At 49.5% G+C, this 22,690-nt stretch overlaps 5 protein-coding genes across 5 annotated transcripts; 1 reads left to right on the plus strand and 4 right to left on the minus strand.

Moving 5' to 3' along the window:
• Nucleotides 1-2,811: 2,811 nt before the first annotated feature.
• On the minus strand, nt 2,812-3,627 carry J7337_001270 (uncharacterized protein; the record flags this gene model as incomplete). Its single annotated transcript, XM_044819013.1, has 1 exon — nt 2,812-3,627. One exon carries the CDS (start codon nt 3,625-3,627, stop codon nt 2,812-2,814), a length of 816 nt encoding a protein of 271 aa, XP_044686715.1.
• A 718-nt stretch (nt 3,628-4,345) lies between these two features.
• Nucleotides 4,346-6,578, minus strand: J7337_001271 (uncharacterized protein; the record flags this gene model as incomplete). Its single annotated transcript, XM_044819014.1, has 7 exons — nt 4,346-4,600; nt 4,648-5,099; nt 5,152-5,209; nt 5,259-5,297; nt 5,345-5,820; nt 5,875-6,257; nt 6,307-6,578. The coding sequence occupies 7 exons, from the start codon at nt 6,576-6,578 to the stop codon at nt 4,346-4,348; spliced, it is 1,935 nt and encodes a 644-aa protein (XP_044686716.1).
• Nucleotides 6,579-9,794: 3,216 nt separating this feature from the next.
• J7337_001272 (uncharacterized protein) lies at nt 9,795-12,484 on the plus strand (the record flags this gene model as incomplete). The annotated part of the gene is made up of 3 exons (XM_044819015.1): nt 9,795-10,230; nt 10,280-12,271; nt 12,333-12,484. 3 exons carry the CDS (start codon nt 9,795-9,797, stop codon nt 12,482-12,484), a joined length of 2,580 nt encoding a protein of 859 aa, XP_044686717.1.
• A 1,120-nt stretch (nt 12,485-13,604) lies between these two features.
• J7337_001273 (uncharacterized protein) lies at nt 13,605-15,764 on the minus strand (the record flags this gene model as incomplete). The annotated part of the gene is made up of 1 exon (XM_044819016.1): nt 13,605-15,764. The coding sequence occupies one exon, from the start codon at nt 15,762-15,764 to the stop codon at nt 13,605-13,607; it is 2,160 nt and encodes a 719-aa protein (XP_044686718.1).
• A 1,244-nt stretch (nt 15,765-17,008) lies between these two features.
• J7337_001274 (uncharacterized protein) lies at nt 17,009-17,999 on the minus strand (the record flags this gene model as incomplete). Its single annotated transcript, XM_044819017.1, has 2 exons — nt 17,009-17,467; nt 17,760-17,999. 2 exons carry the CDS (start codon nt 17,997-17,999, stop codon nt 17,009-17,011), a joined length of 699 nt encoding a protein of 232 aa, XP_044686719.1.
• Between the last annotated feature and the right edge of the window lie 4,691 nt (nt 18,000-22,690).

Consider the following 22,690-nt stretch of genomic DNA (forward strand, 5'->3'; position numbering starts at 1 on the left):
TCGCAGTTGCTTCAATGGAGGATCGCGGTTATTTGAAGACTTTTGAGAGGGTATTTGAGTGTGATGATGTTGTGAGAAAGAAAGACGGAACAGAGCGAGTTGAGCAAAAGGATCTAAATAAAGGCGGGTGCCAAGGTTCGATGCGGTTCTGCGCTGTTCCAAAGGAGCCCACTTTGGAGAGCTTCTCTGGTGTTGCAGGGGGGTCTACCACTTTCTGGGTGCTGCTAGGCGTTGCTGGGGGGCGTGCTTTGGAGGGGCGAGGGGTCTAAAGAAGCGTCTAGCAGCTGCGTGCACCTGGCAGACAGACAGATCTGGGTTCGCCCCACTAAAAAAACTGCGTCTCCCAAACGATGCGCAACCTGAGATGGATCTTTGATTGCTTCTGGCTGATTCCTGATGAGGTATCAAGACACAAGAGCTCATCGTGTTTATTCCCGTAGCTTCCGTCTATTCTCTCTATATCTCACGGCTTCTCCTCGCACCCCATGTCCTGTGCCTGATTGTCTTGTGCTCTCATCTTACTGATGTCATGTCCTCATAAACTTTTTGCTTCCCAAATCTTCCAGCGCGGGGCATCCGGGCAAGGATTAGAGCTTGATGTTCTGGCTACATTTCTCGTGGTGTAGATATCACCTAAACATATGTCCTGACTACCTAAGCAGGTAGACACTTTGCCCCACCAATCGACCTCATGTTGGACGGGTAGCTCCCCTCTTCGTGCCCCTCCTCAGACGGCGCTCCCTCATCTTCTGTCGCTCTTCTCTCCCTGGGGTTTAGCACTGCGAAAACTCTAGGTTGCCTCTTCATCATGGAGCGTCATAACGGAAACTGGATAATTTTGTGGCAATCACTGGGAAAATTCTGATAATTGAGGCTTTGGCAAAGTCGGTATATTGAGATTTGCTCCGAAAGAGTCAAGAATGCGCCCGTCTGTCCAACCAGAGACAGGTCAGGTCTTTTGGTGCCTCTTCATGGTATCAAACAGCGGATGTCCATGTGTTGGCTACCGCCACTTGAGTAAGCTCAACTGATTGGATTGCACAGCGTGTATTCGTGATGCAGCAGGGCTGTTTTCCTGCTTGGTGATGCTTCAGTAGTGTGGTCCACGTATCTACAGTATTCATACATTATCTTATCACCATGTCACGGCCATCAATTGAATCTCATGATGCCTCTCAGTCAGATGTCTGCCTCCCGAGCCTGTCTTGCTGTACAGTGACCAATGCTTACCTCGGGATTCATCATCACCGATAACCCTGCCTGTACAGTATCTCGATCGTAAACTACTAGTAGGTAGTCTATCAGGCTGAAATTGATGACCTTGTTGGTACCAACAAACCAACATTGAAGCTCAATTGCTCGCCGTATGTCGATGGCCGTGATGAAAGCATATGATCTTTACGCAGTTGACCCCATTATTTTTCTACGTGTGGATCCAAATCTCCAAACCCTTTCCTTTGTTGTCTTTCCTTTCCGTTGCCTCCATCTTTTCAGCAAGCAAACTGACTTCGTCTTCCTAGCGCTTCCACGGTCCTCTGTGCATCCACTTGGGCTCGCGAGACCCCAGGGCTGAGGCGTGGCGTAGGAATTCGAGGGCCCCTCTGCCCAGTCAGCTTCTTATCTGGGCATGCTGGTTGTCAGGCAACCGGCAGAACCCCTGAGAGGCCCATTTCAAGTTATTGCGTGTGTAGTGTGTAATCAGTCTCGTCGTTGGGTTTTGGGTTTCACTGCGGCAGCATCATCAAGGCACCGCTGTACCTAAGCTGTAAGGTACAGCTGGTGGACAGGTAGCTCAGAGCACAACAGCTCATCCTGGCAGGGCAATCGTGGTTCCAATTGTTGTTAACACTCGCCTCATTTCATTATCTTCCTTATTCTTCTGCCTTCTCTAAAACTATGGGTCAGCTGCCTCTCGTCTTCTGTTCTCGCTTGGAGGCGACCCCAAACAATTGGATCGTGTGTGGGGTTCCATGTCGTGATTAGCTCCATCTATAAACCAGCTTGTCTATGCATGATTAGCTAGCTGGCTTGGGGAGCTAGGGGAGGTCAGAAAACTTGAGACATTTATGCCAAATGATGAAAAGACTTGGGCATTTCAGTCTAAGTTTAGGGGAGTCTCTACTGAGTTTATTTTAGTATCCTCTTCTAAAGTCTTGTATTTTCTTGTTCCTGAGGGCTGGATCCTCGCTTCTGACCTGCATTTACCCTAGAGTCCTTGACACCCGATTTTAAAGCACTTGGACAGGACTATGATGAAGGATTCAGGTCTGCTGATTTTCCTGTGATAGATCGACATGGGACAGATAGACTTTTGAATTGTTGTTGTAATATTCGTGATGACTCTTTCCGCATGTGCTTCTTCAGGCTGCGATTATCGCCCGATGTTTAATATGACGTCTCAACCGTGATACTGACTATTAGATAGGTACATGTTTTCGTCGAGTCCGTCACTCAACGTCAAAGAACGACAGAACTGAACATGATAGTGATATAAGCTCAAGGTATTTGCTAAAATTTAACTTGAGATGGTAAACTGCTATCGAGCTCTTGATCCGCTGCACCACAAGTAACCCACACGTTGGAACAGTAAAGGCAAATGCAATGCAACTGTTATAAGACTCGAGAGCTCTATTCTAAATATAACTACCTACACCATCCCCACCATCTAAAACACATAGTCTTCCCGTCCCCTGTCAGTAGTTGCAAGATGAGAGCATCCAATGGGGGTAGAGCTCATGTGAGACTGCCTATAGACTGAGGTAACTCCGTGGTTCTTCTCGCCTATTCGCTTCGCTTATAATCAAGACCAGGCTACTGCCTTGCAATGAACCCCGGTAGATCGTGTTCTTCGATCATAAGCATTGACTTGTCCGCCATCCTCGAACTTGTCTCGGTTGCCGATCCACCCAAGAAACCATTCCATATCTTCTGCATCACGTTATCTGTGCTCAACAACTTACTTCCTTTCAAAGCCTCCTCATCCTTTTCACCCACTACCAGCAGGACCTTCTTTGCAGCCGGAAAGCCATCGACAACATGCCACAAGCATCCAAAAACCTGATCACTTTCCTGCTCCGCGTAGCCGAGCTCCGAGAGTACGCAGGCGAGATGCTTGACCCTGCGGGTGTCTTCCCGCCGTAAGAAATACACCATTGCCGAGTTGAAACCGTAGATGTCATATGCCTCTAGTTCACCTGCTAGATATACAGCGTCAAGGTCGAAATTGAACCACACGCGCGGTGGTTCAGATACGGGCGTATCTGAGAGGAGCTTGGATATACGCCAGCCAAAGGCAAGCTCATAATGCTGCAAGGCTAGATATCGTGCCTCGCGGTTGATGTGCAATAACACAGGCACCGATCTTCCATGCGACCGCTGATTTAGCTCAGCAAGTCTTTGATCAAGCCGTTCGTCGCGCTGAAGACAGCAGACGACGGTGATGCGGGGTTGAATGAGGCACGACCATATTCGTAGACGCAGCTCAGGCGGTAGTTGTGCGAATTGAGGAAATTCGGTGAGAGTGGATGACGAGTTGACTTGTGACGAGAGGCCATCGTCAAAAGTGCGAAACTCGAGCCAAAACGTTGGGTTTGGGCTTTGCTCTTCCTCGGTACTGATATCGCTCATACTTATTATTGGTTACAAGGGGTGTCGGTCAATTGGTTGACAGAGGTGGACTATACGATACGATATGAGCTGATTATAGAGGATCCAAAAGAATGACAAAGCGAATGATCTGTGATGGTCAGTGGGGTGAAGAGAAATGAAGAAAAGAGAGTGTGTCCCTGCATGGAGTATTCCTAGATCCAAGGTCAGGCGATTTATCTCCGCCAACTTCCACTATCTATCAGCGAATCACTGTTTGGTTTCAAATTGGATCCAGATACGCACAAGCCGTTGGTGATTCGCGGATATAAACATTCATCTTTGTCCCTCGGTAATTTCAAAGAAGGTTGATTCTGGTACTCATTGATTCACAAGGCTCTTCGAAAATCATCATCTTATATAGGTAATTTAGATTCATTCGATTATCTCCTTGCCGAGTGTGATGCCGCTCGAGAACCTCACTTACCCCTTCACCAGCAGCTGGGGTAAAGAATCATAGTTTAGAGAAGTCCGAGATACACTTTTATATTCACGGACTAGATAGAATTGATCAGGTAATTTAGTAGCATGAATCATGTTCTAGATTTGTTTGCAGTGATGGCCCAAGACACCCAGAGGCATGCTCGGGAACGATGATGATCGAGTCTAATCCAGTTCTATATTCGCACAGGAAATTTCTAACGCTAAATCATATCCAACCGTGGAACCTTTCTACCCGCCTTCGTCCTATCCCATGGGGTCATACCTGCTGGGAGCCCTGCAAAGGTCTCGTGGCGTTGACGCCCTGATCAGAAGCTACAGCTTCCGACCATGCTCCACTGTGCGAGCTGTTGAGCCTGTATGAATTTTTCTCAATCTTCAACTTTTCCTGGCCTCGTACTAGCTTGAGGAGATAGGAACCCTTCACCACAATGTCAGTAGGACCATCCTCTCCAGGGGGACCTTGTCCAAGCTTGACGTTTCCGATGAACCAAGTAACTGGGAATGCCTGACCCTGAATTAGTTCCCGTCCAAGATATGAGGAAAATCCTTTGAACTCACCAGTGCGACGAGAGGGGTGATGGCGACAAACGCCCAGACAACACCCATCTTGGCTTGATGAACAGCCTGTTCATTTGCTGCACCACCAGAGGAAGAATGCACGCTGCTGAAGTCGCTATGGGAGTCCAGCCCAGAAGTGTTGTTGAAGACTGTAGACATGATAGTCAAGCCGATAGTACCACCAAAAGGGATGGCAACCGCCATGAGCCCAATGACGGAGGCACGCAAGTGTCGAAAAAGACCAATGCCGTGAAGTGGCGAAGCCATGAAACGCATACCACTACCGCAGCCAACAAGGGCCATCATTCCATAGATGACGCTCAGCCTGTTGGCGTAGATCGCCCATGCAAGAACTCCCAGACCGACAGCTTCGGTAAGTGTCCCTAGAAAGATACAGGGAAACGTCATGCGAGGCCACTTGTTGCACATAAAGGAGCAGATATAAACACCGGCTGTGGAGGTATTAATACGTAATTCAAGTCACAAATATCATACGAAACGAACCTCCGAGACCAGGGACAAAGTAGAGAAGCTGGACGCCAGCCTCGTCAGAGTCGTAACCCTAAACATCGTTAGCAAGGAGTTCGTGTGTTGATTTGAACAAGACTTACCCTGACTGCAATAAAGTAGATGTTACAGAAGTAGAGTACCTGAACAAGTCAGAAAGGGAACGATCAACGGTAAACGATAGCCTTACAGCATACATGCCAATTCCTGTGGCACACTCGCAGTAGAAGAGAAGTCCAATATCACGATTTGAGATTAGTTCCCAGGGGAGCATTGCTCTCTGCCAGGGCAGCTTCTCGGCCATGGTATTTCCAGGGGCAAGGAGATACTCCCAGTAGCAAAAAATGCCAGCAAAGATGATACCAAGCACCAGAGGAACAATGACAGCGGGTGATGACCAAGAATATGTCGCGCCACCCCAAGTCAAAGCCAGAATAACGAGGCCAAAGCCAAAGATGAAAAGAAGCTGGCCACCAACATCAACAGTCTTGAGACGGGCGACGAATTTTGTTCGCCGGCCAGTTTCAGCTGTCTCGTTGAGCTCAGGGATGGGCTGAGGACCGAGAAGCTCCTTGCGTAGGACAAAGAAGACTATGATCAGAGCGACTGCGGCAATAGGGAGGTTGATGGCAAAGCACCATCTCCAGTCAGCATTTGTGAGATATCCTAAGTCGATGTTAGCTGTATTCAAACAGCAGATATGGTTTGGAGTAGTCTCACCACCGATGACTGGGCCGAGTCCATATGAGATACCGCCAACGAGTGAGAAGATGGCCCAGTTCTTTGCGTTTTCTTGCAAAGAAACTCTATCGGCAAGAATAGTCCGGACAACGACATTGAGGCCAGCAGCAGCAAGTCCTTGAAATCCACGACCCAGAAGCAGAACTGGGAAGGCATTTGTTGGGGCCCCAGTACACAAGGCACTGCCAATGAGCATGAGGATAATGGCTGCATTGATAGAAGCATTGCGGCCAAATACATCAGCCATTTGAGCCCAGAAAGGGATGAACGCTGCAGAAGTGAGGTTGAACGCTGAGACGATCCAGTTGAGCTGTGAGATCTCCCCAAAGTCCGAGGCAATCCACGGAAGAGCACTAGCGATGCTGTTTGAAAATGTCAGTTTCATTCTGCAATTTTCAGATCTTTCCATACATTGTCGAGTCGAGTGCTTGAAGAGCAAAGGGTGCCACTAGGCCTAGGATAATCTTCCATCGGTATATCCTCGCGGCCTTCTTTTCCGATGCACACGCAACACATTTCACAGACGAAGATTCATACGCTTCCATATGTCGACATTGTGGTTGTTGAGGTGCTTGCCTGGTAGCGTCATATCCTGTTTCTTGCAATTCCATTGGCACCGGGTTTGTTTGCGCTTGTTTGCGCTGCTGACTGGCCTTGATGGCCTTTCGAACCAACGAGATCATAGTGCTATAGAAGATGTAAGAGAAGCTGATCGAGAGCTGTGCCAGTTAAAGACTGAGCTATGGTCCGCAGTTGAGGCGATTGAGTATAGGAGGAGATAAAATCATGATGATCGACCCGAGATCGCGGCATGAAATCTTCTGATATTTATCCATCTTGGAGGCAGCCTGAACAATATTGGAATCTCCATAATTGCTGATTGTTCGCATTCTCTCCTATCTACATACGTTGCAGGTTGCGTAGAGCGCGGGTCGAGAAGGCGAAGCATGCAACTCGCAAAGACAAGCAATCGAATGAGGTTTCCTATTCAAGAGGAATACGAAAAACCAAAGCCAATAAGAAGTGCTACAATGTCCCAACGCGGTGGGATTATTTGTCCGTAAGTTGATGCGAGATGAGGTTCGTAGGGCTGTGTTCGAACCGAGATGTAGTCTCGAATGGCTAACTAGAATCGGTTAGTGCATTGCTCGAATCGCTATCCCTTATGGGATATATTGTTCAACAATGTTATGCCGACTCACTTGAGCATCTCAATACGAGACCTTGATGATGGATTGTACTAATACAACTCGATTGTACGGGCTACGGCATCTAAAAAGCTATCGCACTCGGAAAGTAGAGCCATCAATCATCATGGCTGGTTAGTTATGTATTCAATAATTCAATCTCAAGACACATAGGATCACAAAACGTCACCATCTAGAGGTTTCCAAACTTCCATATGGAGTAAACCATATGAATTGCGCTTCCAAAGAAATGTGCGGATGGCCAAACATTTTAACAAAAATGTCGGCGCCGGGCCGATGCCTCTGACGGAGCGGAGCCGAAGACGGAGGACGGATCCGTGTTCTAAGGACAGCCGAGACGCCGGGCGCCTGGAGTACAAATCATCATACCATATGGCCGTGGGTCGGTACGAATCCTAGAGGAAACCAGTAGCACATTAGCTCACCAACGTCGGACTCATCCTCAGAAGAATACTGCAATGGCTAGTGCAGAAAGACAAGGACTGAACATATTATTGCCTTTTGACCAGGTAACTACGGAGAAGGAAAGTACGGTTTACGGCAAGACAGGCAGGGTTACCCCACGAGATCCCCCATCTTTTCCCCTCCAACCAATTGTCCTCCTCAAAAACCCGCCTTAGTTAATAAACATCTACAAGCCCTTTCAATACAACAGAAAGTCCCTACATGCCGCTCAAGTCAACTCAGGTGTTCCTATTCTATCCACTCGCACTGGAACCTCAAAAGTCTGGCGTCTGGATGCGGCCGCGGCTGCGGCGATCCCGCATTTGATGTGTTGCTCTCCACTGCGGGAGCCAGGGAGTCAAGGTGTTGGAGCATAGGTAGGTAGGTAGCTATGACGAAATAAGCTCTCCCACTGCCGTCCTTTGGACCGAACCGAAAATAGGCCCTGGCTATCGAGTGCCAATATCTCTCCGTCGTTATACCCGTTACAGATCCAGAACTACCAAAACCATCGACAGCCGGGCTCCGTTGGCCCTCGGGAATGCCAAGGGACCCCGGAAAATTACACACTTAGCTTACACAGGCAATCGTAGGTTTCCAGTCTGTCGTTTGCCTGCGGCATGTGCTCTCTGCTTGCCGCACACCAAAAAGCATCACAAGCTCCTTTAGGTAATGGTCTTTCTTACCCATGGATGGGCCCCCAAGAAAAAGCAGAAATATCTGGAGGGCAACAGTTCGAGTATCACAGGCAGGCAACTTCTAGAAGACGCAGCAATGTCCTTGTCCGGTAGACAACACAATTTCTTCTCAACTATTTGAGAAGCAAAGAAATGATGAAAGAATGAGCCTCGCCAACCATCGTCAGCCCAGACGACAAGTGCGGCACATGATGCTGCGATTTGCTGCTCTCTACGAGCTGTCCACTTTAGCTCACCCATGACACCTCTAACCATGGTGCACCACATACCTCCAAATTCGATAAAGGACACCAGATCATTAGACAAAAGCGCTTGACTGTCCCTTTGAGACCTCACATCACCGCGTGCATGCAGAAAGAAAGACAGACAAGCAAGCAATCACACAGTACAATTGCTTTTTCTTTTCTTTTTGCCACGTGAAAGGACCCCAACTGAGCGGTTTCCCCTCATCATAGCCGCTTACTGGAATCTGGGGTTTGGGGTTACCATCAAGGCTTTTTTGCCTCTTTGATTGCTGGTCGGCCACTCCCCGTTACGGCGTTTGTGGAAGCGTTCAAGATATAGCATAATCCAACCAGTCAGAAGCAGTCCATTTAACTCCAACTGCCCTTTGATAGTGGATCCTTTCCGGTCTAGGCTTCGATCTATCAGCTCGATTTTGTCGTCACGGTTGTGTCTGGCAACCATATTCTGAACATCCCGTCGCCCGAACCACCAACCTTTATCACTTTTATTGTTCGGGAAACGTCCGTAACGGTAAACTCACACTCTGAACCGGCGACGCCTCGCGGCGAACCGTTCCTAGGCTCTAGTCTAGGCACTACGTAGCCAGGCACTGCACCTCCTTCGCTTCTGCACGCCACCCGGTTGACCTTACAAGATTCGTTACTGGGTAGCCTCATTGTCTTCATCCCGGTCTTATCCCCTTATAACCATCACGATACGGGCTCCAAATCCGGCACCGATTTCATCGTTACCGGCTCTTGTCTCTCGGGGATTTCTCGCTTTTCCGTACTGAATATTCTCTCCTGTTCTGTGTAAGTTCTATGCCAGACCCGTTTACCTCGATGTCCCCTGATCCCACGTTTCGGCACTGAGCACCTGTTGTCATCGGACTTGCGGAGGCGTTTCATTACTGCCAAATCCCGCCCTGGGCCCTCTTTGTCCTATCATAGCCCTCGGCTGTTTTCACTCCCCAAGATGCTCTCCCTCACGTTCGGCTACCCCAGTATTCTTTACGCTGAGGGTGAAGTCTAGAGGGTGTGCATGGGGTGCATATAGCGTCCACTTGACTCTTGTCTAAGTCAGCTTGGTCACAGTACTCTGCTTATATCAGAGCCATATTCCCTCTCAACCTGGGCTGGTCTTGGCTATTGTATTCATCACTCATCTTCTCCCATTCAAGAAAGCACTTCGTGTAATGCCAAAATATTTCCTTCAAGAGGGCTGTCATTACTTCTACCGAACCGCTCTCCGCGGACTCAACGTTAGCACAAGCGTGTCACCTCTCTACGCCTAAAATTCGTTTCCATCACCCCCGACTAACACCATGACTCAAGTCCGCACTTTCACTCCTCCTCAGCCCCTTGGAGACAGGCTCTCTGACCCAACTTCTGCTCCAAAGCCTGCTGGTTCTACCGTTCCTCGAACTCTTCCCGATATTCCAGAGCTTGCTCAACCACGGCGCAATTCCCCCCCAAGACTTAGCGGCGACTATACTCGTGTTCCAATGGCCAACTACAACGAGTCACGGAAAGATGGTGGCATCACTTTCTCTGGGCAGGACAAACTACCCAAGCTGCCTATCCCTGAACTCGAGGCCACCTGCAAGCGGTATCTCGAAGCTCTCAAGCCACTCCAGACAGCCCGAGAACATGCAGAGACACAGCATGCCGTCAACGAATTCCTAAAGAGCGATGGGCCCGAGCTGCAGGAGAAATTAAAGGCATATGCTCAGGGCAAGACGAGTTACATCGAACAATTCTGTATGTCAGAACATACCTCTGATTTATAGTAAAGCACTAACTTTCTTAGGGTATGATTCTTATCTCAACTTTGATAACCCCGTTGTTCTCAACTTGAACCCTTTCTTCTTGCTTGAAGATGACCCAACTCCCGCTCGCAATGATCAAGTCACTCGTGCTGCTTCTTTGGTCGTCTCATCCCTTGAATTCGTTCGTGCGGTGCGAAAGGAGGAGCTTGCTCCAGACAAGGTCAAGGGAACTCCACTTTGCATGTACCAGTTCTCGAGACTGTTCGGCACTGCGCGAGTTCCCACTGAGGAAGGATGCCAAATCGAGCAAGATCCTGAGTCGAAGCACATCGTCGTCATGTGTCACGGCCAATTCTACTGGTTCGATGTCTTGGATGATAACTCAGATGTCATTATGAGCGAGAAGGATATCTCCATCAACCTGCAGACCATTGTTGATGATGCAACCCAAGTTCCTATCCAAGACGCTGCCAAAGGCGCTGTGGGAGTCCTGAGCACCGAGAATCGCAAGGTATGGTCAGGCCTTCGAGATGTCCTGACCAGCGAGCCTGGTTCCAACAATGCGGATTCACTCGGAATTGTAGACACGGCCCTCTTCGTTCTTTGCCTCGACTATACAGAGCCTGCAGACGCTGCAGCCCTTTGCCAGAACATGCTTTGTGGTACCAGCGAGATCGAGAAAGGTGTTCAGATCGGCACATGTACCAACCGATGGTACGACAAGCTTCAAATCATTGTTTGCAAGAACGGAAGTGCTGGTATCAACTTTGAGCATACCGGTGTCGATGGTCACACAGTTCTGCGATTCGCTAGCGATGTTTACACCGACACCATTCTTCGATTCGCCCGCACAATCAATGGCCTGGCTCCTTCTCTCTGGGCATCTTCTAGTCCCGATCCCTCCAAGCGTGATCCCGAGAGTTTTGGAGATGTTAGTGTCACTCCTCGAAAGCTGGAGTGGGATATGATCCCTGAGCTCAGCGTCGCAGTTCGCTTTGCAGAGACTCGATTGGCAGATCTCATTGAGCAAAATGAGTTCCAGACTTTGGACTTCGGCCACTATGGAAAGAACTTCATCACTTCCATGGGCTTCTCTCCAGATGCCTTTGTTCAGATGGCTTTCCAAGCGGCATACTATGGGCTTTATGGTCGTGTTGAGTGTACATATGAGCCAGCCATGACCAAGACGTTCCTACACGGCCGAACCGAGGCGATCAGAACCGTATCGTCAGAGGTCGTTGATTTCGTCCAAGCCTTCTGGGCTGATAATCCTGTCGACGCAAAGATTGAGGCACTCAGGAAGGCGTGCCAGAAGCACACCGCAAATACCCGACAGTGTCTGAAGGCCGAAGGCTGTGACCGACATCTCTACGCTTTGTTCTCTGTATGGCAGAGGAGTCTGGATGATGACCTTGATAGTGGTTTCAACAGCAATGGCTACTCGAGCCCGGGAGATGGATACTCCGACCAAGCAGGATCGCCCGTTGGAAGCCCAGGTAACGACTCACTGCCCTCTGTTGACGGCGTCGAAGTGAGGCCTACACGAGATCGTGGCTACAGCGTCAACTCGAGATCGCGCGACCAGAACCCACTTCCCCTCCTGTTTGCTGATTCTGGGTGGGATAAGCTTAATAACACAATCCTTTCAACTTCCAACTGTGGTAACCCTTGTCTACGCCAATTCGGCTTCGGTCCCACATCAGGGGATGGTTTCGGTATTGGGTATATCATCAAGGATGAAGGGCTCGCTATTTGTGTTGCTAGCAAACACCGTCAGACAAAACGCTTTGTTGACACCCTCGAGAGTTATCTTCTTGAGGTTCGTCGCATCCTACGTATAGATAACCGCAAGATGTCAACTGGAAAAGCGAGCCGCGCTCGCGAGGTGGAAATCGAAAGACCCAAGCTCGTGAGCCGCATCAAGTCCAGAGGTCGTCCCATCACCGCTGTCGAGAGCCTGCGATCTGCGACTGGCACAACATCCCCCACCAACGAGAGTAGCACCTTTAGCGAAGATGACGAAATGGGCGGGTGTAAGTTTCCCCTCTCTTACCCTCAATTCCCCTCAACATAATAGACTAACTTGATAACTAGATGGATTCTTCGATGCTGGGATGCTGTTGCAAGCACTCAAGGCCCGCAACGAACAGTTTGAGTCGACTGATACGCGCGCTTCAGACAGGGCTGCAGCTGCTCAGGCTCGCCGCCGTGACATTGGAAAGAAACTGAGGCTGAGTGACTATTAATGATCATATCATATCATGTAGTACATATTTCATTGCATAGCGTGGTCATGGATCTTGCATGGAGTTAAAGGGAGGCTCATGTTTTATATCAAGACACCTAGGTGTAAGCATTGAAAGTAGTGATTTTACAGTTTTTGATATCTATAGCAAAGTCATATACATATGCGCTTTGTCCAACGTTAATCGCTACAAGATGTTCTCACAAGTACCAAGTCATCGGCTATCGGATAACGTAGCGTCAACTGCCCCAGGGAAACTGAGCACCGAAAGGTTGGCCAGCCTTAGAAGCACGTATTCTAGCATTGGAGATAGAACAAGCGATGAACCCTTTGACTAAGATCATGCACCAGCCAAATATCGTCACATTGCACAGAGCCGTGTAAGCTCAGTCGTATCTTGTACGGATCTAGCGACTTGGTTTTGTATCGTGGAAAAGGAGAGCATAACCTGTGCAAACCTGACTGACACTACTGACAGGGAAATCACAGGCACGGCCAAGACATTCACGTATTGGAAGCCATGCAAGTTAAAGCAACCCTGATTCAAAGACCTAGTCTAAATACAGGTAGGGGTCCCTCCTCTCCCAGGCCAGCAGACTGGCTCCTCCACAAGGACCTCTTATTCTCCAGTAGAAAGCAATAAATCATCGTTTCCCTAAAGTCATACAACCCAAACATGAATCATTCCCGAGTCGAATTCGCAAGCAAATGTGAAGGGAAAAGAAAACCAATAGGTCCGAAAAGAATTGAGTCATCTATACCGATGTCTGATGATTGTGATCTCGCCGATCCAAATACATGTACACGCCTTAATCGTGATACCCATACTCTCCTGTGCGCAGCCATTCTTCCCAAGCAAAGCACACGAAAAGCAGTGGCCCCAGGATAAGCGGCTGTAGTCCTATAGCGCCCTTTTGATAATGTACACACGGCAAGGCCCTGAAGGCCGTCGTGTCAATCGATCGCGATGGGCCTGCGCCCTTTTGGCTATGCTTCTGAGACGTGGTGAAACAGATCAAAGGAAAATCGTGAATCATGGCGGTGCCGACCTTGCGGTACCACTGAGAGCCATAATGAACGTCATTTTACAACCAGGTCCATAAAAATGTCAAGACACAAGTCTAAAGCCACTGGGGCTGTTCGCCCTGACCCGTGCTGACATTTCCGTTGCCATTGGCAGGGCTCGTAGGGACACTGTTGCCACTGGCTTGGCCACCAAAGTTACCGTTACCGGCGCTGCCATTAGCTGCACCGTTGACAGCAGCATTGGGAGCGAAATTGCCAGGAGTCATCTGTCCGTATTGAGGCTGCTGAACAGGTCCACCAGAAGTAGGAACTTGTCCGTTCATGGCGGGGTTAGGGGAGTAGATGGGCATGTTCTGGCGCATAGGTGGCATAGGCCCACCGTGCGGCATACCATTGCCCTGGAGAATAGGACCACCTCCAGAAATACCTCGAGCGTGAGTAGCGCGCATAGGAATTTGACCCTGGGTGTTATCGGCTGGTGTCACTTGCCCGCTAGAGGCAGCGCTTCCACGGTTGTCGAAGGCCGAGATCTTAGCTTGAATACGACGGCCGTAAGGAGTTGTTCGAATCTGGGGAAGAATGGGGCGGATGGCCTCTACAAGGCGATGCTTCTGATGAGGAGTAGCATACTCAAGAGCAGTCTGAATGACATAGTTGGCGAATGAGTCCCGGAGGAGGCGCTCCATCTCCTGGTTGCGTAGTAGCTCCTCCACGATCAGATCCTTGGAAGGTGGCTGGGCGCAGCGCAGGCACTTCTCGATGACGTTGGAGCTGAACTTATGGCGGGACAGCTGAGTGATACAATCCTTGAAGGTGAGAACGATAGGCTCGGTGAACAGAGGTTCGTTCAAGTCAATAATGTACTGAACGACGTAATTGCCGAAGGGGTCCTGGACAAGAATTCGTGCATGCTCGGTGATTCGCTGGATAAGCCACAGCTTCTGGTCGCCAGAGGCATGGTCGATACAGCGTTGAAGAACACAGCAGCCGTGTCGGTGAGTGCCCACTTCGACACAGCTGCCGCCAACAGCGTCAAAAATGAACTGCGCATCAGGGGGGGTAAGTTTGTTGAGACACTTCTGAATGACATGGTTGCCGTTGAGGTCCTGGATAAGCTCCACAACCCGGTAGCGAAGAGCCTCGATGATGATGTGGACCTGCTGAGGGGTGCTCACATACTCGATCATCTTCTGGAGTGCGCGTGTGCCGTGCTGGTTGAGCGCGATGCGGACCATATCCTGGGAAGCATTTTGAATCAAAGTAGTCCTCTCATCGTCATTGCAGAACTCAAGGAGCTTTTGGCACAAATAATTACCAAACGGGTCCGTCATGAGCTCAATGACGTGCTGGTTAGTTTCGACCCAAATCATGTGAACCTGATCGGCGTTGCGCTCCTCAAGCTTCTTCTGGAGGTAACGGCAGCCATGTTGGTCCTTGCAAAGCTCATAGATGTTGCCCACGAAGGAATCAAGGGGCGTGTTCTGGTAGCGAGACATGGCTACAAAGCAAGTCAGTGTGTGCTGATACGGAACTACTCTGGAGGCAGACTCACCTTCATTGTCAAGCTGTCGGCGATGCTGAATGACGCGTGCCTGGCTGTCTCGAGGCTGATTACCCTGGTTGTACGGACCCGCGTTATAGCCGTTGTAGTTCTGAGGCTGATACATGTTGCTGCCGTTGGCCCCATTCATGTTCATCTGCTGCATACTGTTCGCGAGCATATTGACATTGTATCCTCCTGGCTGATGGGGGGGTCCCTGAGGCATCACCTGGGGAATGCCGCCTTGAGGGGTGCCTTGAGGAGCGCCGTACCCGTTGGCGGAATAGAACATATTGTTGTAGTTGTTGTTCACGGCTGCGGCCCCGGCGGAAGGGTTCACCATAGCAGAGGGTTGCACTGCAGCTGTAGTACTGGGCCCAAAGGGAGCGGCACTGGCCTGCAGGGCAGACTGGATCGAAGGATAGTTGTGCTGCTCACGGCTAACAGCAGGGTTCTCTGAAGAGAGCTCCCGACTGTGGCCACGATGGACCGCACCAGCTGGGATGCGGCCAAGGCTGGCATTGTGGTTGTGGAAATGCTGCTGTGCATGATTGTTTGTCTTTGAAGACGAAGTCCCAGGGCTCTTGACCGTGGGAACCTCGCTCGAAGAGAACGAGCTCTGCAGCTTCGGGGGAGTCGCCATGTTGGGAGTCGCACTAGGAGACATGATGGCACCAGTCTCAACTGCGTTTTCCGAGATATACTTGAGATCCATAGAATGGCGGAGGGAAGTAGGTCGAGATGCTAGGCCAACAAGATCGCTTACGATGTTGGAGCTTCCGTTGATTGAAGAGAGACTCTGCTGAGGGCGATGACGGTTAACAACACGGCTCCAACCTCTTGAAGAAGATGTCGACTCGGGATTAGGAGACGGGGATAGGGCAAGATCTAAGGCGGCCGAGGACGCTGAGAGCTGAGAGTAAAGTTGTGGGTCAGAATTCGACGCAACAATAGTACAACAATATAGGTTCTGTGGTGGGGCGCTTGAATAGATAGATAGAGGGCCAAGAGCTCATGATCTTATTGCGCCAGAGGAAAAATAGTAGGAAAGGAAACCGACTGGGCCTTATGCAGGAGAGTGGAGGAGGGTTCTATGTAGAAGAGCAAATGCTGAAAGACAATGGGCGCGTGGTTCATGGAGAGCTCGAGGTGAATATGCACCACTCAGAGAAATGTGGAGCCCAGTTGTAAGTCGAGAAGCTGGAGCAAAGCAATAACTTCCTGAATAGAGTCTCCGCGGAGTTGGCTCCAACTGATAGGGGTGAAATGGCGAGATGAAAAGTTGCTGAGATGAAAGAACGTGAAAATACTTACAATCTGATCGTCGTGACGAACAAGAGTTGGGAAGTTTGCATCAGGAGCACTATGGCCTCCTGCATTCGTCTCTTCGTCGCCAAAAAGAAAACGAGTAGTGTTTGTTTGATCAAGACCAACGTCATACATCCCCGTACGTGAACGCGTCACAGGCATCGAGTATCGATTGATTCTATCGTCGAAGTTCATAGTTAGCTTTTTAAGATTATCCTTAACAGCAAAGTTGATGCTAGCGTTTGCTGAGTTGGATGAGGATTCTTGTATTGTGTTGTTTGAGGAGGTTGAAATAATGGGAGTCAAAGCAGAGATTGACAGAGAGGATTATATAGTCCTCCTGAAGCTTTCTGTTCCGAGAGTGAATCCTTGTTTGACTTTTGCGAGGTTTTCGCCTTCTCACTAGAGAAAGTCCTCATACAAAGCAGAGCTCTCATACTTTGGCTCAGAGTTAAGATTCACCCACCAATAGCACCCCTCTTAAAAGGTTCCAACGCAGGAAACCTAGTAAGGAAATATAGCCAGCTTGCTTATGTGGCAATTTACAGCAAAGCCCAAAGCTGGACCTGCAAGAGCTCTAATGGCAACCCCCACTTGAAGAGGTGCGCGCTCAGGAATAGAAAGGCATGGACATGCAATAGGAGCTGTCACTTACGCATTACCAGAGCGATGACTGCTGGGATCTTGTCGAACAGCCTCCTCCTTTTCATCATCACTATTTCTTCGAGTAGTTGGCACAGAACGCGAAGGCATTTGGGTCGTAGTATCCTCAAATCCAAAGCGTGCCTGTCTGATACCGGATTGAGGAGAAGCGAGTTGCGAGCCGGATCTAACAGGGCGGTTGAATAGACCTGGGGGGGAGGTCAAGCTAGACATAGAGTATCGGCTCGGCCGCGATAAAAACGTAGGGAATCCAGAGTTATCTCGGTATTCGGGGGGTGTGGTGGGCTCGGACTGGTGGCCGCCCATTCTACCAACTTCCTCCTCCATCTGAGCAAGTTCCAAAGCCTCTCGTCTTTGTTGTTGATCCAGCTTTTGCATCTCGAGCTCAAACCTCCGCCTTTGCTCACGGATTCGTTCATACTCCATCTTCTTCTTCTCGATCTGAGTCTATCATTAGTTAACGGCCGTATCTTGGGTTGGTTGGTGTCGCATCATTTCGGATTCGAGCGCTTAGGTCCGACTTGAACAAATCGGCAAATACGAAGGCAAATCTGGGCAGAGAATACGAGCATCAGAACGTACCAATTGCACCTTGTGCATTGCCTACCATCACACATGTCAGTACTTGCTGTTATTAGAGAGATTGGCAACTTTCGTAATCTATCACTAAACGAAGCCACCCGAAGCCCTGCTGGGGTTTCCAAGCAAGCGACAGATTCGTCATATGTTGATTACTCACATTATAGTCCTGGGAAGTTTCGGGCACCCGTTGAGCACCCAGAGAGGAAAGTGTCGGGACTCGACCAGAATCGGTGGTAAAGCGACGAGGTAGGCCAGATCGATGGTCGTGGGCGCCGGCATGAGGGTTGACCTGGGGAGCAGGCATTCTGGAGGCATTTCGAGTAGGTGAGACAAACGAATGCATGGACTGGTCGTTGCCCCGCGGGGACTGCTGGGAGCGAAAGCGTAGTTCATCCATGATGGATTAATAGATACAGGATAAAGATAGTACACGCCGAATTGGCCAGCGGTCTCAGCCTATAATACTAAAAACATGAAAGAAACAGATGAGCATCAGTTACCGCGTTTGTATAGACGATAAGGTGTAGGATGAAGCAGAGGAAGGGCAAAAAGAGACGAGGTAGGTAAGTAGGTTAGGTAGGTAGTGGATGGAACGTTGTTGAGAGGCGGGGTGGACGTGGTCAGTGTGGGTAAGGCCGTGAGATTGGGGGGTGTCTTTTGGGGCTGGCTTCCTGAAGCAACAACACAGGGGTGTTGGTGGGAGCTGAGTTTGGTGCACCTCAGACTTGACTTGGAGTAGCCGGCCTGCGTGCTTGAGGCAGTGTGAGCATAGGCAGCCGGGATTGAAGGCGAACTGCACAATATACAGAACCCATCAGGACCCATAGGAGCTCAGGATATGGAGAGGATAGACGAGGAGGACTTGCTGCGATGATAGAGCTTCAAGCCACACGGGCCACAACGATGTCGTGAACAAGGAGGCAGAGACAGAGCTCGGAGTTGAAGTGTTGAATTTGGAATGGTGCAACTAAGATGTGGTATGAAGCGTGGGATGACAACATTTGTAGGAATGACCAAGGCCAGGAAAGAGAGGAAGGGCACACCAAGGGATATAATCTTCATACTCTGTCTGTCACAGTTCCGTCTGTCTTCTATATTCTGAAAGCAAATAACCATCGCAAGAACAAGCGGGGAGTAGTTGTTCGCCTGGCCGTCTTGTCGGAATTAAAGGTAGCATGAGCGCATGATCTATACCAAGTTGGCGTGCCGTGCCGCGATGTGAATGGATATCTTTCTACCAAAGTGAAATATGGATGGGGATATTGCACTATGTCGCCGGCGGCGGTGGGTGATTCGTGGTGCGGTGCGGGATGTCGGGTTGCGTATTTCATGCCCGTCGCGCTATGCTCGGTACCTTTGCCTGAAGACGGGGCGATAGAACCCACAGGACAGAATGGAACGGAACAGAGTAACAAGATAATATAATAACGATTGTGGTATTACAGACAACACGCCTTGAAGCTGATGGATGTCCTTGAGAGAGGGTAGGAGAGCGAATGAGTGACAGGGGTGGAGAGACGGGAGGTACAAGTTCCTTCCCCCTGGGAGATAGGTTGGTTGCCTGCTTTGACGAACCAGAGATAGAGACAGACTCCAGACAAAAAAAAGTGAACCAACCTGGATCTGAAATGGCAATCAATGCACGGGAGTCAACAATCAATCGTACAATAGACACTTGGCAAGTGTCTTTGGTGGTGATACAATCGCTGATCTAGTTACAGGCTTTTCTCTCTCACAGCGCGCCCTGGAAGCCAGGAGCGACAAGCTGGTTTGGAGGAGAGGAAGCAAGTTGCGATCAGTAGGTAGGCAAATAATCGAGGTTGGCGTGAGAGTGAGTGATCAGAGAAGAAAAATAGGTCAAGTACGGAGTATCCAGTTGACAATGGGGACCTAAAAGATTGGCCTAACGCGGGTGTTTTACGCTCGGCTTAGAGGTCGGCGCGTGTACATGGACACCAGACAGGGCCTCACAGACATAAAGGCAAGTCGCAGGGTTTGGTTACAGGTCAAGGATGAAGCAAAGAGCAGCAGGGATATATACAAGGTTTCCATTGTTTGGGACCAAAAGTTTCTCATATTCAACACCGAATATTGCGTTTATAAACTGTATTCTTTTGATTACATACAAGCCAACACACAAACATTCGATGATATAGTCGCGGAACGAGACAAGAAATCATGTTCAATCAGGGGTTGTCTTACTCAAGAGTGAGGCTGACTGTTCTGGTCCAGATCTACATATACACCTCGGCTTACCTCTATCCTGGGAATCAAGAGCCAGCGTCGTACTGAAGTTTGTTAGACCAAGCGGGTAACTTACATGACATACACACACACACGCACGCACGCACGCAAGACACCTCCCTCACATGAAACTTTTTTCAAGAACTGCATCTGGTCCATCAGAGCCCAAGAAACCACTAACGAGACCATCAGTGGGACCCAAGCCAGGCACCATCAGAACAGAAAAGCAAAATCTCCAGGGGACGGGAAGGGAGGGAGGGATAGCGGATGGATAATGTCCACTTCTTCCAACGGCTAGACACATCAACTAGTGACGGCCGAGTCCAATTGGTGTGTCGGCTTTATTCCAGAAGCAAGTGAGTGTGAAGGGTCCATTTGTGCTTATAAATTTGCATATAAAAGCTCAGTAATTCAGGCTTGTCTGGATCCAGTAGAGTAATAGTCGTTGCTGCGGATGGTCGAATAAGCCTCGGGCTCTTCTCGTCCACACGCCTTTAGAGGTGGGCTATGGCTTGAGCAGGGTGTTGTACAATACAATGCTTGAATATGTGCTGAGGGATGCATCGTATGTTGAGACAATCACGTCTGCTGAGACACCAGATATTTATACACAAAACGCATTTATAGTTGACTCATGTTTGTCGAGGAGATTGGGCCGATTATACACATTCGGATCTAATCGTGCATGGGAGCGCAGGTTGACATGAGCATGGAGGGTTGCAAGGATTGTACATCATGGCTTGTCAAGGTCCCTGGCAGTGGCACCTTGGCTTATTACAATGATAAAAACCTCCACTGTGGCCGGTGTCAGTGTTTCTCAGCCTACGAGCATTTATCGGAGTATTTATCCCTCCTGACCTGTGTATATGTTGCACTAGACGAGAATTCGTCCATGTTCTGCGCTACTCAACAGGTTCACACTACGAATTGTGAGACAAGCATGAATCTGCAGGGTGAGGATGAGAGATGCGTGTCGAGTTAAGGCTGCTATTGGGTCATGCACTCATTTTCCCCTCCTACGACAGCAAGCTTCAACATCTGCATCTACCAGGATTAGGATTCGGCTGGTTCGTAGCAAGACCTGGAATTCCTTTTCGATTTCTCCCAGTGTCGGAAGAGTCAAGTTGAGAGTCACTCCCAGAGACATTCAGGAACCTGTAACGTGGAAGAGGTAAGAGACTAGGTACACAGGGTCTCTAAATGCCGGTTGAAAGAAACTTGTCTCAATCGTGTCAACCCACCATAACCTCTTCTCGTGAATGGACAATGATTGATATCTCGAAGCCCCCGGTCTCAAAGAGGCACGCAGGACCTGGACCAAGCGCACATCCCCGTCACTCCAATATGATCCACCGATTGGTTGGTGTTTCTATCCTTCCTGCACGTCACCCAAAACCCGTCCCATCCTGAACTGCAAAAGCCAAACTAACATGTCCCCAGATTGCCCTTGATGCATCGACCAGGAACGCCCTGACATGGGAGCTCTACTTATATCAATCTGACAAGTCCGTTGCAGCACAAGCTGTCAATATTAAGTCGGGCCTCATATTGCCACTCTATTTCGACAGCATCTATAGCCGTCAGCCATCCGCCACAGACAGTTGACACATGACGATCCATAGCCTAATTTCGTTCACCGCTTCCAATACATCCTCCACCTGGCGCTTCGTTGGTTTTAAGCTGATTCGCACCTCTGACTAGCATTGCTAACAAGAGGCCAATGACACGGAAATCGCGGTAGCTGACCGTGGGATACAAATGATGGATTTGCTATCGTTACTGATTGATGGAGCCTGATCAGGAACCGATCGATAGACAGTCATGGCCTTAGTCCGTGGTGCGACTTGCGTCATGCTTCCCTTTGACCTCACGCAGTAGCGTCTTGGGATGATGCCATCCAGGCCAATCAGCGTCAACAGTTCTGAAATAAATACAAAGAGGCCATGGGGGTCACAAAGGCCCTCGGCCTGGTCGGTACGAAATCCACCCTGAGCAGCGCTGTTGCACATGGGGAACCACTAGTTGAGCCACTGCCGATGGGGTTATAACTTAGCTATGGTTGCGACTGTTAAAGCTGCAACGCCTTGGGACGTCTTTATCAGGCACCGTTCCCACACAACTGCGAATAACTTCGTTCGCCGTATCGACCATCTCATAGCCCCAAAACGGTAAGGTCACTGGCTCGAGTCGTGCTGGGGAGCTATGACAGTAAATGTTCTGGCGTGAACCATCTTCACCAGTCCAAGTAACCTGAAGCATTTACTCTTTAAGGCATCATCGATGGGCTTGAGTATGACAGTACGTACGGAGTACACATTCTTCACTACAGCTTGACGAAGCACGTCGAGATCCACCACATGCTTCTTCTGCATGTCCCTCTGGCTGGTTGCCCCTCACTCTCAAAAAGACTCAATCCCTTCACCGACTTTTACAGCCTGACGCTACAAGTGGTCCTTCAAGCTAGTCAGGTTGCCGTCCCACCCTACTCCGTCGCGACTAGAAGTCAGGGTCCGATCAACTCACACTAGGGGGCTAATTGCCAACGTCAAGAATCATGTCTTTGCTTCATCCCGCTACAATCACAGCACAAGGCCAGGTGAGCTAGCTTTCATGGGCTACTGAGTGGTCTCCTCACTTCAGAACATACTCGTCAAAACCCCAGTGACACACATCGATGCTAGGCATGAACAGATAGACAACTTGCAGAGGGTTACCTGCCTATGTGTACATGCTCATGCGGGGGTGTGATGTTGTACAGTTGATCCCGAGGCCATGTCTGTGAGCAACCTGCGTTGAGCAAAGTATCCATGCTGAGGGTTGGAAAATGGCAACCGCCATAACGAT

The sequence above is a fragment of the Fusarium musae genome, chromosome 1 (assembly GCF_019915245.1).
Source record: "Fusarium musae strain F31 chromosome 1, whole genome shotgun sequence".
Taxonomy (NCBI): Eukaryota; Fungi; Ascomycota; class Sordariomycetes; order Hypocreales; family Nectriaceae; genus Fusarium; species Fusarium musae.